Genomic DNA, 16,414 nt, shown 5'->3' on the forward strand with positions numbered 1-16,414 from the left:
AGTGGACCTCTTGAATGAGACACTTGATAGTTTTTATGTGAAACTGTTTCTCAGATTTGTACTGATTTTTTGTAGAGGAATTGTGTAGGTTGTAGGAACCTCATAGAATCAGAATGCTAAATATATTTGGTACTCTACAATATATTGGTATCAGAAATGTGGGCTGTTGTATTGGTATTATTGAAAATCATAGTATCTTTCCCTATTAGTAATGCTACACACTGCCAGAGGCTACAATAATCTAAAAATGAAGGAAAGTGCCATTTATTTGTTGTGGCCTCTAAGGGGTCACAGTTTGTGTGCGGTGGACACTAGACCCTGAGCTATTGCGGCCCATTCTTCCTTCCTTCCTGCCTGCATTTCATTCCCCCTGTCCTCACTCCTTCCCTTCTGCCCCATCCTTCCCTCCGGGAAATATTGGGGAAAAAATGGGATTTTTTTTTTTTCATCTGGGAGAAATCCAGGAAAAGCTCAGGAATTTTGTACAGTTCAGAGATTTTTCATAGTTGTAATTTTTAGTTAAATTTTTACTTACCATAAAGAAGACACGTCACGTTGCAGACGGGCACAATTGAGACACTAACGTGTGGCGTTTGGCCGTAGCCTTCATCAGTAAAGAGAGAGGTGCGCGCACACCCGCACACGCACACACTCGCACACTCTATTTGTTTGCTGACTCCCCCATGCAAATACTATTGGCAGCTCCTTAAGGCAGATTGGAGGCTTTACTCCTCCCTGTTGACCTTCAACAAACATTTCCCCAGTTGTGATTACCATGTAGAGTACATTATGAACATTATCTTTTCAGCTGCAGAATGTTCCATACCTCACATCTCTTCTTTACTGTGCCATGTCCAGTCCCCTGGTGGACTGAGACGTGCAATGACATAATTTGTGCATGGAGATGTGCTCTCCATGTTTGTACCAGTCATCCTACGATGGTGAACTGTATTGGTTGTAAACAGTCAGGTGCACTTTGTTGCCCATTCTTTGGTGTTAGGAAACAAGCTAGCTGGATTTTATTTGTTAGGTCTTTCAACAGTTTCACTCCCTCTTCTGTTATGTGGGGGCAACCTCTTTTGGTTCTCTGTGCCCAGGCTTCGTTCTCTACTACACGGCCTGTGACAGTAGCAGATGGTGTTGTTATGGATCCTGTTGCTATCTCCAACACCTTGGGCCACTATTTTGTGGGGATTTGGAGCTCCACCCATTATCACCCTGTCTTTATCTCTTAGGAATGAGTGGAGGCGGCTTGGGTAATATCCTTGTCCTCTTAGGATCGTGACCACTACAATTACACTTTTACTATGAGGTAGCTTGACTATGCTCTCACCTCATCCTGATCTGCTGCCCAAGGGCCGGATGATGTTTTTACATTCAGATGTTGCAGCACCTTTCTCTTGTGGGCAAGCACTTTCTCCTTCATATGTACAATCACATTTGGGCAGATGGCTCATTTCCCAGATGCTAGCATGAAGAGTGTGTCATACCAGTAAGGCAAACACCTGCCTTCTAGCTACTGTCCCATTTCTCTCACCAAGTGTGTTCACAAGGTAATGGAATGTATGATTCATGGCCGGCTGGTATAGTGGCTCGAGTTTCGAACCACTGCACAATGTTATTTTCGCGCACACCGTTCTGCTGTTCACCATCTAATCCCTTTTCAACCTGTACCATGAATGGTTTTCTGCGGTACTACCAGACTGTGGCTATCTTTTCGATTTGGAGAAAGCCTGAGAGACCTGCTGGAGGACCGGTATCCTCCATACTTTCGACACGTGGGGCTTGAGACACTACCTGCCCCATTTCCTCCAGAATTTTTTAAAAGATGGAGTTTCCAATGTATGTGTGGGTTCAGCCATGTTGGCCACCTTTATCCAGGAGAACCGGGGTGCCTCAAGGCTCTGTCCTCTTCGCTATAACAGTTAACCATATTGCAGACTGTCTCCCACCCCTTTTTGTCGATTATTTTAAGATCTATTGCAGTTCTCCACGAATTTGTCTCCTCGAGCAGCATCTTCAGCGATTTCTCGAATTCCTGGGGCTCAGGATTGATAGGAAACTTTCTTGGTTCTCCCACATGTCTTACCTGACCACATGCTGTATGCAGTCCCTCAGTGTACTGTGTGTCCTAAGCAGTAATTCCTGGAAAGCAGATTGTGCCACCCTCCTCCATTGATACAAATCCCGTTGAAACTAGAATATGGGTGTTTCATTTATTCCTTTGCACATCCATCCAGCATAGGCTGTCTTAACGCAATCCACCATCCTGGAATACAGTTGGCCACTGGTGCTTTTAAACTAGCTCCGTTGAGTCTCTCTGCATAATCTGCCGAGATACTGATGTGATGTCCTCCTCAATGGATATGCATTCCGTTTGTCTTTCATGCCCGACCACCCATTCTGTGCCCCCCTTTCTTGACGTCTCCCTTGAACGCCAGTACGGAGTGCGACCTCCTCCTGTTACATCCTGGAAGTTCACTTTCGGCAACTTAACTTCATGCTACCTGCCATGTTCCTGGTGGGGTGTGAACCCTTTGCTGCCTTGACTTTGTGTGGTGGCCCATGTTCATCTTGTATTTCATTAACTTCCCAAGGAAACTACTCAGGATTGGATCTATTGCTGTAAGTTTGTCAACCTTCGCATACAACTTAGTGCTAACTCTTTCATGGGCACTGAATGGCTCTAAGACCGACTGTGTGTTGGCACCGACCATTTTCGGTATCACCTTCCAGAACTCTGCGAGATTTTTTTTACAGCAGAGCTCTTTGTTCTCTACCAGATCACGCAGTACATTTTGTGACACAGAGTTTTTTAATTATCATGTGCTCTGATTCTCTCAGGGGCTTTTAGAGCCTCCTTGTGCTGTACACAGTCCGTCCCTTAGTTGAATGAGTCAAAGAAAGCTTCCACTTGCTCTCTATTTAGGAAGCCATTGTGATGTTCATGTGGGTTCCTGGTCACGTCAGTCTGGTGGGAAATGAGGCTGCTGATGCTGCTGCCAAGGCTGCAGTCCTCCTACCTCGGTCTGCTAGCTCTTCCATTCCTTTGGATGATAACTGTGTTGCCATCTGTCGGCAGATGGTGTCACTTTGACATCACCACTGGTCTTCTCTTCACAGGAATTGAACCTCTCCCAATGGCTTGGACAATGTCTTCTTGGCCCTCTCATTGCAAAGAGAGAATTTTATCTATGTTGTGTATTGTGCACTGTCATTTTAGCCATTGCCGTATGTTACGTGGTGGTAGCCCACCACTTTGGCCTCATTGTCATAAACTTTTGACAGTTCACCATTTCCTGACCCAATGCCCATTTTGTAACTGCTTACAATCCAGTGTGTGTTTACCATTTGAATTATCAGCCATTTTAGTGAACCGCACATGGGCTGTTGATCACATTCTACTTTGTATCTGTTGTAGCAATATAGTGAAGGACATTTAATCTTTGATTTGGGACCTCCACTGTCTGTACGGTGTATTTTGTAAACCTTTCTCCTTGCTTTAAGCTCTTTTTTTCCCTTTCATTGATTGGGCTTAAAGTATAGTCACTTTAAACTTCTTTTACTTATTGGTGTTTAAGGTTATGACATTGGCACTTATGACCTGAGTTGTTCTTGTGCCAAAAAATAAATAAATAAATAAATAAAGTGGCATGTTGTCGCACCCTCTTTCCTACATTTTTGTGTGGACTTTAATGCCGTTTTGTTTCCTATTTGCCCATTTTCCCACTGCCTAACTGGACTGTACTGTTTGTGTTGTTTCTCCGTGCTTTTTGCCACCTTAGCTCATGGGACCGATGACTTTGCTGTTTGGTCCCCTCCCCCAACCAACCAATATTTGTTGTGGGTTCATTATGGACTGTAGTGTGGTTATATTTCATTCTCCTCACTATCAGTGGGGTTCTGGTGGCCGAATAGACACACCCCGACACTCTGATGAAGTGTAATTCTTGTGTAAATAAATATTCCAAGAAAGAGTAAGCTTGATGACTTTTCGTGTTGTTCTACTCTGAAACTGCCAGCGGATTGAATTACAACTGTTAAGAGTGAGCTATTCTTTACTGCGCACTAATCACCAGTGTGCTTCAATTTTTAGCCATTTAAAACTACTTTCTTACGACGGTAATTCAGTATGTACTTTGCGTATAAAATAAATTTGATTCTTTTTTCATGATACTGAATAAATTAAAAGTTGGTTACATACATAATGGAAAAACTCTTTATAGGCTTACATGAACTACAAACGCAAGAGCACAGTGGGGTGGAGCATTGGAAACATCTTGCTGGATTTCACTGGAGGAATGCTGAGCATGCTGCAAATGATTTTTAATGCCTACAACTACAGTAAATATCAGTTACTTATTTCTTGTATAAGCATTACTATGCACCATGCTGTGCTTTAAAATAAATCATACCTTTCTCCTTGAATTTTAGTTTGTTCTGATTATATAAAAGCATTGTCAGTAAAATATTTTTTTTTTTTTTAATTTCCAGATGACTGGAATTCGATATTTGGAGATCCTACAAAATTTGGGCTGGGTCTTTTCTCCGTGATATTTGATATTTTCTTCATTATACAGCACTATGTGCTTTACCGGTAAGTGTAATTAGCATCTGCAAAAAAACTGTATGGGAGGGGGTGTCAAAGGTGTGCGTGGCCCGTTGGGTGGGAGGGGAAGGGGGGAGGGGGAAGAGAGAGATAGGTAGGCAATTCAACTTCCCCACTGAATGTCTGGTACTGTAAACTTAATTTTCTGATATTTTAAGTTCAGTTTTATTTGGAAAAAGTACTACACTACCTTCAAAACAGTGAATTGCTAGGTGTTCTTCTCTCTCTCTCTCTCTCTCTCTCTCTTTCTCTTTTCATTGTAAGTTTGGTTGTATATTAGGCATTCCAATATGTTTTGAACATAATTTCTCTTGACTTCAGTTTGAATTCATGTTACTTGTTACATATTATAATGAAATATATCTAAAAACAAAGATGATGTGACTTACCCAATGAAAGCGCTGGCAGGCCGACACACACACACAAAATTCAAGCTTTTGCAACCAACGGTTGCTTCGTCAGGAAAGAGAGAAGGAGATGGAAAGATGAAAGGATGTGGGTTTTAAGGGAGAGGGTAAGGAGTCATTCCAATCCCGGGAGCGGAAAGACTTACCTTTGGGGGAGGGGGGGGGGGGGGAGGGACAGGTATGCGTGTGTACGCACGCGCACACACACACACACACACACACACACACACACACACACACACACACACACACACACAAGCAGACATTGCTATCGCAGATTAAGCTAGTTCAACATTTTTACGTTGTTTAATAGCTTAATACAGGGGTTTTGCCATATTTATGGATGAAGGTTTGGCTATTGGGGTCCCATGCAGGTGTATTTTGAAGAATTCAGGAGGCTAGGGCTGGGCAAACTATATTGTGTTTCATTTAGTTCGAAATTTCCCAATACGCTGCAGCACTCAGTGCAGTATGGGCTTTGCTCGAACTATCACATGGCATTTCCCTCGCACAGCACTAACACATGGAATATGCAAGAAACTGTGAACTAGCCACTACACCACTCTACTGTTCTGATTAAAATTTGATAATTTTGTTAAACACAGAAGAAAAGAAAAATAAGTTGTTCTAGTATGGATACTGTATACAAATGTTTATGGTGCTTTTTAAGTAAAGGTAACATTCAAAGCTGAAAATTCTACCCTTAAAAAAAAAGTTGATTTTGAACCCATGCCAATATTTTGTTTCTTTAAGAGTGTGTGAGATTGTTTGCCAAGTGGATTGCAAATGAGAATTTTGGTTACTGTTCACATATTAGAATATCAGGTAAAAATGTCACCAGCTTTTAATCATATGCGATATTCAGATGAAACAAAAAAGAAAATAAGTAAAATAAATTCTATTGAAGTGACTGTAATAGTTACCATGAGAACAAATTATGATGGCAAGACCTTTTGTGGAGATAGCTCCAACAGGTATCACTAGATCATGGGACAAATGAAAGTGTGAGAATTGGACTGAATCGTGATTGCACTCTTTTAGTTATGAATTAGTTGCTGTTATTACATAACTATGATGAGTGCGGGAGGGTTGGTGGGAGGAGTGGTGACGTGTGGGCAGCGGATTTTGTCACCCTGCCAACATTGGGAATCTGTACCACATACTTTCGCTTTTTATGAACATCTATTACATTTAAACTGCAGTTAGCCTGACCCCATTTGAAATTGGACAAATACTTGAGTGGTAGACACATCTACAGGAGACAATAAAATTCTGGATAGGGGCCAATGGTGTACTTAAATGTTTCCTACAGTCATGTTTTTGATGCTCACTGAGAGGTATGTTGGGTACTGAAGGGGATGTGTCAGTTGCTGGTTCTTACAGCCAATGAGATAGTGGCAGGCAGACAATGCATTTAGAAGCAAGAGAAATTGTTACATTCTCACATTAGTATAAAAGTGAAGTCCATTGTGTACACTATTTAGAAACAAATATAGCTATGTTGTCAGGTCTCTGTCTATAATCATAACCACAACCTCAGAAATCACAACATTAAGAAGAAACAACCAAATATTTGTAACTACAAATATACAAATTTTGTAGCTGTGCTGTTAGGATAATGATGGTTATTCAAAATAGTCATAATGTGGATGACAGCCTTAGTAAGCTAAAAGGTAGTGATGATAAAAATTAATCTAAATTATTTGTTTTTGTTTATTTTATTTCCCCATGTGTTATCATAATGTAGACAGTCCTTAAATGGCACAACGTTAAAATAGGTGTAATAATGTTAACCTTTTAGGTAGATACTTTGTTTTATTGACAGTGTGTAATTTTGATCAGTCACAATATGTTAAAAAGGTGCATCTTTTATAATTTGAAAAGAGGTTATCTTGCATTAAGGATCATATTAAACTTGGGTAAATGTGTTACATTTGTAATATAATCCTTTGTTTGCAATGCTGTAACACTGAATGGTGTAAATGAGCTGTTGACAAATGTTCTAGGATTAAGTTTACCGTATTTACTCAAATCTAAGCTGCACATTTTTCCGGTTTTTGTAATCCAAAAAACCGCCTGCGGCTTAGAATCGAGTGCAAAGCAAGCGGAAGTTCTGAAAAATGTTGGTAGGTTCCACTACAACTAACTCCTGCTGTTGAATATATGTAGTGCTATACAGGCATGCTTTGTTGGCACAAAGATCAAATACTGGTGCCAAAACCTCTGCATCAGTAAATAAATTTAAAAAAAAAAAAGAAAGATGGAAGACGAGCCTTTTTTTCCTTCGCCCAGAGTTTCGACCATTGCATTTTCATACATTATCCAATGAAGTAAATACAAATTCCGTATTGTTCTTCTTCGAATGTAGCAGAATTTCAATGTACTACGAAAATCCGACTAGCAAGACTGTTTATGATGTTTGTCAATATGGCCAACTCTACGTTCTGAATTTTTCCTACCTGGGAGAAGAGACGGTTGCTAATAGGAACCTGACGGAATGTGAATCACATGCAGTATTCTCTTCACCATAAGAATAATATGAATATAAACATTTTGCCATGTATTCTTTCGCGTTTGCTGCTATCTCATTTAAATCCTGTCTGCCTAATGAACTACGAAACTACAGTGAGACAACAGCAAACGCGGAAGAATATACGTATCGTGTTATGTTTATATTCGTATTATTCTCATGCCTAATAGTGATACAGTCAGAAATGCAGCACGGCAACTGACTAGATTTTTAAATCTAAGATGACTCCAATTTCTGTGCACTGATGTACTAAAGAAGTGCCCGCAAAGATTTTCAAACGGAGAAAAATTTTCACCTAACTCTCGTTCAGAACATGTTTTATCATACGCAGTCTATTATTTGGTTCTTGATGATCATTATCAGAGAAAGCAGCTGTGTAAGTAACAACAAATAGTATCTTGTCATTGTTTCGCTAATGAGACGATTCCTCTTTTTTAATTGGAAGCGGCGGTAGCGCACGGCACACAAAAGCAAGCGGCCGTAACCACGCACTATCAGAATGCGACAAACAATGCATGACACAGTACAGTAATGCATTTTCAGCTTAGTGACGTAAACACCTATTACAAAGAAAACGGCACTTATCAGATCAAAGCAAAATAAGCAATAGATTCAAACCAGACTGAGCACGTGGAGGAGGGGTACCCGTATAAATACGGACAGAGCGCCTGAGCAATAGCAATGGCTACCTGGTAAAGCTTAACTGCTAGGCTTACGACTCGAACCAAACTACTGTAGCTGTATCGTCTTTCATTCGACCTAAATTGTGTCTTGTATTACAATGGACCAACTTTGTTTCGATATGGAGGTGCGGCCTAAAACTTTTCTCTTCCCTTGAATTTAGAGTCACAAATTTCAGGTGCAGCTTAGATTTGGGATTTTTTTTTCTTTTCTTTATTTCGAGTCTCATTTTTCAGTTGCGGCTTAGATTCGAGTAAATACGGTACATGAATTGTTCCATGTAAAAGCTGATAATGATTATCTATTTTAATTTGTCTGTGAAAATATTTTGGCATTGCTATCACACATTGATCGCGAAATGTTCCTCTTTTCTTCGATGATCTGTCAAATAATTTGTCAACCATCACACGTAATTCTTTAATATTTAATTTAGAGATTCATATTGATGGTATTTGTTAAGTGGTTTGTATTATAGCCCATGTCTATTACATATTCAGTCTATGGCAGGCCAGCTTGGAAAAAGTTCTTGAGGTATGTTATTCCAGGCCACTTGCAGATGATGTGCTGCACTTAACTGATTTATGCCCTATTGCACACGAAACCATCAGACATGTTGGGAAAAAGACGATCCCTTTTTTATTACCAGTGCATGTGACGCATCATGCAGTGAACACCGAGACCTTGCTTGATATACCAAAGAAATAAAACTGTTATCTGCTATCGTGATTCTGATGATGATGCCTTCTGCCTAGCTCACTCTAATAAAACACACACATTCCATCTGGAAAAGTGAAGAGTTACTCAATCCTCTAGACACTTGATATTTCAAATGTGCTACAGCGCATTACACTGTCACTGCTCGTCCAGTTTTCTAAAGCTGGTTGTTTGCACATAGTAAGACGCACTACTATGGCAATTCCAAGAAAATTGCAAGAGAAGTTTTACATGTCTATTATGTATGTTTACGAAAGTGCCTGCCATATGAAGTCATTGTGGTCAAGCAGTAAGTGTTCGAGCTATGCAAGGAGGGTCGTGGACGAGGTGATGGTTCAGATACCGCTAACACTTATTTTTTAATCTATAACAGTACATGTTGCAGGATGGTACCTCTCATACGACGTGGAAAACATAAATTGAAACTTGATGCAAATACATGTGGTTTTTTTTCTCTCTCTCTCTCTCTTCTTCATTACATGACCTCTCAAATGTCATATAGATTAAATAATATGACCACTGACGGAAAAAAAATAGATTAATAATTTAGTCTTAGTGGTAGTTCAGCTGTCACCTTATACATATTTGTCTACAAAGCTGGAACACTATATCACTTGACCACAACGAACTCTTGATGTCCAGCACCTGCACACACATACATGAGCCACAGTATAAAAACGGAAAACTTCTCTTGTGATTTTCTCGGAATTAGCAGTTTGGTGCACCTTACTGCTTCCACATTATGTTAATTGCCTACTAAAGATGAAAAAAGTTTAAAGTAAAATCTGTGATCCCAATGTCGTGACCTCCCTTGTTAGTAATTCAGATGTGCAGATAGGTGTAAATCAGTTTAAATTTACTTTCATCTCCTGGCATACTAAAATGTGATGCACTGGGTTCTCTATTTATGGTAGCATTAATACACTACTGACCATTAAAATTGCTACATCACAAAGATGACATGCTGCAGTCGCGAAATTTAACCGACAGGAAGATGATGCTGTGATATGCAAATGATTAGCTTTTCAGAGCATTCACACAAGGTTGGTGCCGGTAGCAACACCTACAACATGCTGACAAGAGGAAAGTTTCCAACTGATTTCTTATACACAAACAGAAGTTGACCGGCGTTGCTTGGTGACACGTTATGCCTCGTGTAAGGAGGAGAAATGTGTACCATCACGTTTCCGACTTTGATGAAGGTCGGAGTGTAGCGTATCGTGATTGCGATTTATCGTATCACGACATTGTTCCTTGAATTGGTTGAGATACAATGACTGTTAGCAGAATATGGAATCGGTGGGTTCAGGAAGGTAATATGGAATGCCGTGCTGGATCCCAACTGCCTCTTATCACTAGCAGTCGAGATGACAGGCATCTTATCTTCATGGCTGTAACGGATCGTGCAGCCACGTCTCGACCCCTAAGACAACAGATGCAGTCGTTTGCAAGACAACAACCATCTGCACGAACAGTTTGATGGCGTTTGCAGGAGCATGGACTATCAGCTCGGAGACCGTGGCTGCGGTTACCCTTGAAGCTGCATCTTAGACAGGAGTGCCTGCAATGGTATACTCAACGACAAACCTGGGTGCACGAATGGCAAAACGTCATTTTCTTCGGATGAATACAGGTTCTGTTTACAGCATCATGATGGTCGCATCCGTGCTTGGTGACATCATGGTGAACGCACATTAGAAGCGTGTATTCGTCATCGCCATATTGGCGTATCAACCGGCGTGATGGTATGGGGTGCCATAGGTTACATGTCTGTCACCTCTTGAAGCTCTGTTTAACTCAATGCCCAAGTGTATCAAGGCCGTTACTACGGCCAGAGGTGGTTGTTTTGGGTACTGATTTCTAAGGATCTATGCACCCAAACTATGTGAAAATGTAACCTCATGCCATTTCTGGTATAATATATTTGTCCAATAAATACCCGTTTATCATCTGCATTTCTTCTTGGTGTAGCAATTTTAATGGCCAATAGTGTATTTATGAAATATTCTTTCTGTACATAAACATATTTAAAAACTTGAGTATGTCCCCCCCCCAATTTGCTTTAGTATTATGTTGAGAGTGAGGAGGGAAGGTAAGTAATATTAGGATAAAACTCCAATTGATGACAAGGTAAAGTTTGAACACAAGTTGCACAGGACAAGGATAGCTAAGTAAATTGGCAGTATTCTTTGCAAAGGAGTGGATGTAATATTCGTCTCATTTCATTTAGACACTGTGCAGAACATAAATGTAAATGACTGGGTGGAGAGTCTGAACCATTGTGCAGCTAAACATGAGTCCAACAACTTAGTCAGTGCCACCTTCCTCAGAGACCTGTAGCATCAGAGTATCTGGTTCAAAAGATATGGGATTGATTGTGCAAAACACTCATGTTTAACACATTGACTGCCAAGAGGTTGCCGGTGGCCACAGCGGAGCCTAGCACTGTGTGCCCACTAGAGTGGTGGTGAAATGGCCATCACTACAGGAGTGACAGTTGATTTGTTAAAGATTGAATACTTGATGGTACATAAAATTTCTTGACATGTTTGAGAATTATTTTGTTAGTTTTTTTTAAATAGTTTATCTTCCTGTTATATGCAGTATATATTAATTTGTCTTACCACTTCTCTGAATTTTGATTTCAGTGATCGAAAGCAGACATCAGAAAGTATTAAAGAGCCTATATAACATGACACCAGTTTTATGTTCCCTGTGGTTTTAATTCTATTATCACATTATTTCTTCTGCTGCTTAGTGTTACATATTTATGACAGACTGAAACAGTCATGGTAGGGCAGAGTATACGGTATAAGAAGAGAGATAATCTTGCCTTATCGAACACCATATTTGTATTTATTAAATTTTATGGTAATGTGCAAGGTGGAGGAAATGCATTTTTGAAAATGTACAAATGTCACCTATTAAGTACCTTCTACTGTGTGTAAAGAAAAACAAAAAGTATTATGACTAGTGATGTAAAGTTACCTTGAGGACCAACTTTATAGCCATATATTATAAAAACCTAATTCTTGAGTTTGAAACAACTCTTCATGTAAAAGATACTTGTTTCTCTGATTCAAATTTTAGTCAGTATTGTTGGTGGCAGGTTGAATCTGCTGAAGGATATTTTTCAGTATGTGCCATGGCCACCAAGTTTTGCAGTGCCATTGCATGCAGATGAAATTGGCAGAAAATGAATCCTGTTCAAGTTGTCATGTTTTATCTTATTGTGAGATATTTAACAAAAAATACATGAATGATGAAGTGTGTGTAGTCACGTTCAAATGAAAGCACAAGGAGAAAAAGAAACAATATACATTCCAAATCTCCTCAATCCCTGTTGTGCATTGATTTCTGTTTTTACTTCCATTATTATTAAATATTTATGTTTTAAAAGTGTGTGTGTGTGTGTGTGTGTGTGTGTGTGTGTGTGTGTGTGTGTGTGTGTTTTATTTATTAGACAAATGTAAAATATGAGTAAATTTGATATTATCTATAATTGTTACAGTATTAAATTGTGTTAGGAATATAAGATGTCAAAGGATCCAAATTATGTGAACATGATTAAAGTTAAAAGGGTATTATTATTGTGTACTGTGGCCATTCCTACTCCACTATCACTGTACTAAATATCCTAGTGTCATAGTTGTAACCGACTTGCACTCTGTAGCGCAGCAAATTTTTTAATTTTTGAAATTCATAGCCATGTAAAACTCGTAATCTCTTACCATTGTGCCCCTGCTAACATGTCATTGTTTTAAAGGAACTGACTTTGTAAAATGAATGAAAGAGTAGTGTGATGTACCATGTGACTAGTTGGATTCTTGATGGGAAGCTCAAGACTGGTATTACAAAGGCTGGCCTATTGCACTGGTTATTGTAGTCTTTCTAATTAGCTCAGTCCCCCTCCCCTCTCCCTTTTTATCAGATCTGGTTTTCACAATCTTTGTGGAGGGGGAACAAGTAGAACTTATAATATGCTGAGATTTCTATGAGGGTGGTTGGAAACAGATGGTTTGAAACATGGTTGAATGGGTGACTGATTCAGTCATTTTGTAATGGAATAACTTTCAGTGTTACAAAATTTTTTGTAATAAAATGTTACCACTGACATAAATATTTGTCACAAGGTGATGTTTAAAGAAGTATTATTTTGTGAATAAATGTCAATTTTTATGAAAATTTATTGTATAGTACTGGTCTTGCAGATGGATCAAACTACTATTTCTGTTAAATTAAATATTTGTTTCCTTGTTGCCTGTAGCTGCTTTACTGTTATTGAGGGTATTTTAATTCTATGTTTGCAACTACAAGAAAAATGCATGTTTTGACACCAAATGCATTTGTGCAGTTAAGACGTTTCACGTGGAAACCCAAAAATTCCTTAGGACTTATGGAATTCTGCAAGGCAGTTCAGAATGAATTGCTTAGGAACCTTCAGAGTGAATGTTTGTAGGAGAATGCGTACTAGTCAGTAATACTTGAAATAAGCCAACATATTACACATTAGCAGCAGATTTTTTGAATAAAGAAGATCAATCAAGATGTTTTAAGATGGAGTGTAGTGGAGAAAAGCTGTAGAAGACATTGCAATAAAATGAACAAGAAAAAGATGCTATGAATTCCATGACTCTAATAACTAGCTACAGAATGTGTTTTTCATAATACAATGCTGTGAACTGCAGATGACATGCTTTCTTTGATTACATCTTTAAAATAATCTGGCTGTTCTGTTTTAATTATCTTTAAACGAAATTGTAAGCTAACCAGCAAGGTAAAATGTGACCGAAAGCAGGAAAGGTCATGGTTGACAAAATTGTTCTATCACAGGTTGAGATCATTGTGAGAAAGTTCCATTCTGTAAGTTATCCATTTTGTTTTATATAGTTCAGTTGCACATGTTTTTCTTAAACATTTATCATCAATATACCTTGCAAAACACTGTATTAAATAAAGGAAGATTTTTTTTTTCCCCCTGTTCTATTTACTTATGGGCAAAATTTGTGCATGGCATCATAACTGTTTGCAATGTATCCTATGAGCCAATGGTGATTGTGGAGTAGTCTAATTGGTTGTGTTGAGAAATGAATTTTTACAGTTATCACTCTTTGAAATTGGTCCTATAGTTCAAATGTGTGGGTGCTGACATTTTGAGCTGCAGTCCATAATTCCTCATCCTCAGAAGTGCAGTGTGTTATTGTATTTAATGTTGAGGTATTCATGTGATGGGTCCAACCTCTAATCACTTTCATTTACAAGCTTTCTGCATTACAGTCCATGTGATCAAGTGTCTTGAAGAATTTTTTTAAAATCTGCAGTCATTTTATTTTGAAAATATATTCCAGAACTGAAACCCTATTTTTTTAAAATATTTTTTTAAACTCTACATTAGTTTTGAAAGAATGAGCTCAGTACGAATTGTTACATCTGAATTCCTACACCGTGTGGCATAGTTGCAAATCTTTAAATGTGCTCTCCAGTGCAACTTATTTGTTGTCATTGTTTTTCCAAATACTGACCTCAATAAAAGAAAATAGCCACTTTTACATCCAGTTTTATTACTGCATTCAGAAATAAATCATACAACTCATTCAAGACTGTAAAGTACGTGGTGTGTTCAAAAAGAATCCAAGCTTTTGAAATAGCCTACCCCAACCAGCAGGCTACAAACTTAGTGAAACTTGCCTTGGCCAAGCATACACAGAGAACTGTAAGAATCACATGTGCCATTACTAGTGGTTTCCAACAGGGCAGAATGTTGATCGATGATAACACGCAAGCCTGGATAACCTTCCATATCAACAGATGATGACCATGTAGAGAGAGTTGTCTGATTAGTGGGAATAATTAACTGTTCGAAAAGTAGCAGATGAATCCTAGTGCGGAGGAAGAGGCCTGAATTGTGGGAAAACCAGACATCAATGTTGCACTATGAGAATGTGGTGGCTACTACGTCACTCCTTATCCACAGCTATCTAGCAAAACATCGCATTCCTGTGGGCCCCCCCATTCGTCTTATTCTCTGGGCCTAGCCCAAGCAGACTTTCTCCTGTTTCCCAAACTTAAACCTATGTTGAAAGGATGTCATGCCCAAACTATTGAGGAGATTCAGGACAATGTGATGAGAGACCTGAGAGTCATCCCAGAAAATGCATTTCAGGAGGATTTCAAAAAGTGGGTTGAAAATGGTGTATTGCCAGTATATGGGACTACTTTGAGGGGGGAGGAGGGGGCAGTGCCTAAAATGTTGTACCATAAGAAATAAAAGTGTTGTGGCAAAAGTTGTATTTCTTTTTAATCGCACCTCATATTTTTGTATTTATTGTGTACTGTATTACAATTAATTTACTTAATTGTGCAGTTCCTCAAATTTGCCTTTGGTTTCTGTTGAATGCCAATAATTCCTTCATAGCCAATTACATCAGTACTCTTTCTTCTTTCTCTCAATCCCCTCCTCGTCCTCCTCCATTGTCACATTTGAGTGCTTATTTTATTTTTTTTTGAAAATGTCAAAGCAAGTCTGAAACATGAGGAACTACTGTTGATTTTATTACAGAACAAAGCTATTACCGTTTTGTTTGTGATAAAGGGAAGGTGAAACCGAAGTAGCAATTGTGCAAATGTCGTTTTGAATTACATGCCACAATGTCACAAAGAAAACAATTTCAGCAAAAAGCAATAAAAGAAGTAATGACATTATTAGCGCTCCATGTATATTTTCAAATAGTTTCATAGGTATTGAATATAAAAAAAGAGCCTGCTTACTATATAATACTACCCACTGTGGAAAGCAGTACCAGTGTAGTGCAAGAAAGAGAACTCAGTTTTTCAGGAAAGATGAAAATTTTAATATTGTAGTAACTTAATAAAATATCTGCATCCACAAGGTATTGTGATTGCTTCTATTCTCCTTCCCAAAGGATATTTTGGATATTACCATTTCAAAAGTATCTCATATTGTAACAGACTGTTTATCAATATATGCAAGTATCATGCAGTAAATTATTAGTGTATCGGTAAATGTTGTTTTTATTGACACCACATGGTAAAAAGACTGCAATAAACAATCTTGGCAGAAAAGGAAAGGACGGCATTCTTGTTAAGATTCATTTGAAATACATTGTTTCCTCCAGTCGCCATTGGCATTGTAATCCAACCTATTTAAGGTTTTTACATGTGACTGGTGAGTCAGAATGAGCAATGTGACAGGTGGGTGTATTGTGAGACAAGGACAGTATTGTTTGCATCAGTAAAATTTGAGAGGTGTTTCACCTATACATTCCAGACATGTTAACTGTCTGTTAGTTAATGATTCTTTTAACATGATGATCATCGAGCACAGCAGGTATTTATGCCTAGTGTTGTGTGCCAGCCGGGCGGCCACAAGCTCCAATGTTTAGTACAGTATATAGTGCAGTACTGTTCATTAATGTGTGTGTCTGGATTGAGTTGGTGCCAGCATACAAGAAA

The 16,414-nt window shown here is 38.8% G+C and overlaps 1 protein-coding gene across 1 annotated transcript in view; it reads left to right on the forward strand.

Annotated features, from left to right (window-relative positions):
• LOC126297506 (cystinosin homolog) overlaps positions 1–16,414 on the forward strand; it is a 39,180-nt gene that overhangs the window by 12,960 nt on the left and 9,806 nt on the right. Inside the window, exons 9-10 of the mRNA XM_049988391.1 lie at positions 4,227–4,344; positions 4,495–4,597. Coding sequence (XP_049844348.1) covers positions 4,227–4,344; positions 4,495–4,597 — 221 coding nt within the window. The remainder of the gene's footprint in view (positions 1–4,226; positions 4,345–4,494; positions 4,598–16,414) is intronic.

This window comes from Schistocerca gregaria, chromosome X (genome assembly GCF_023897955.1).
Source record: "Schistocerca gregaria isolate iqSchGreg1 chromosome X, iqSchGreg1.2, whole genome shotgun sequence".
NCBI classification, from domain to species: Eukaryota; Metazoa; Arthropoda; class Insecta; order Orthoptera; family Acrididae; genus Schistocerca; species Schistocerca gregaria.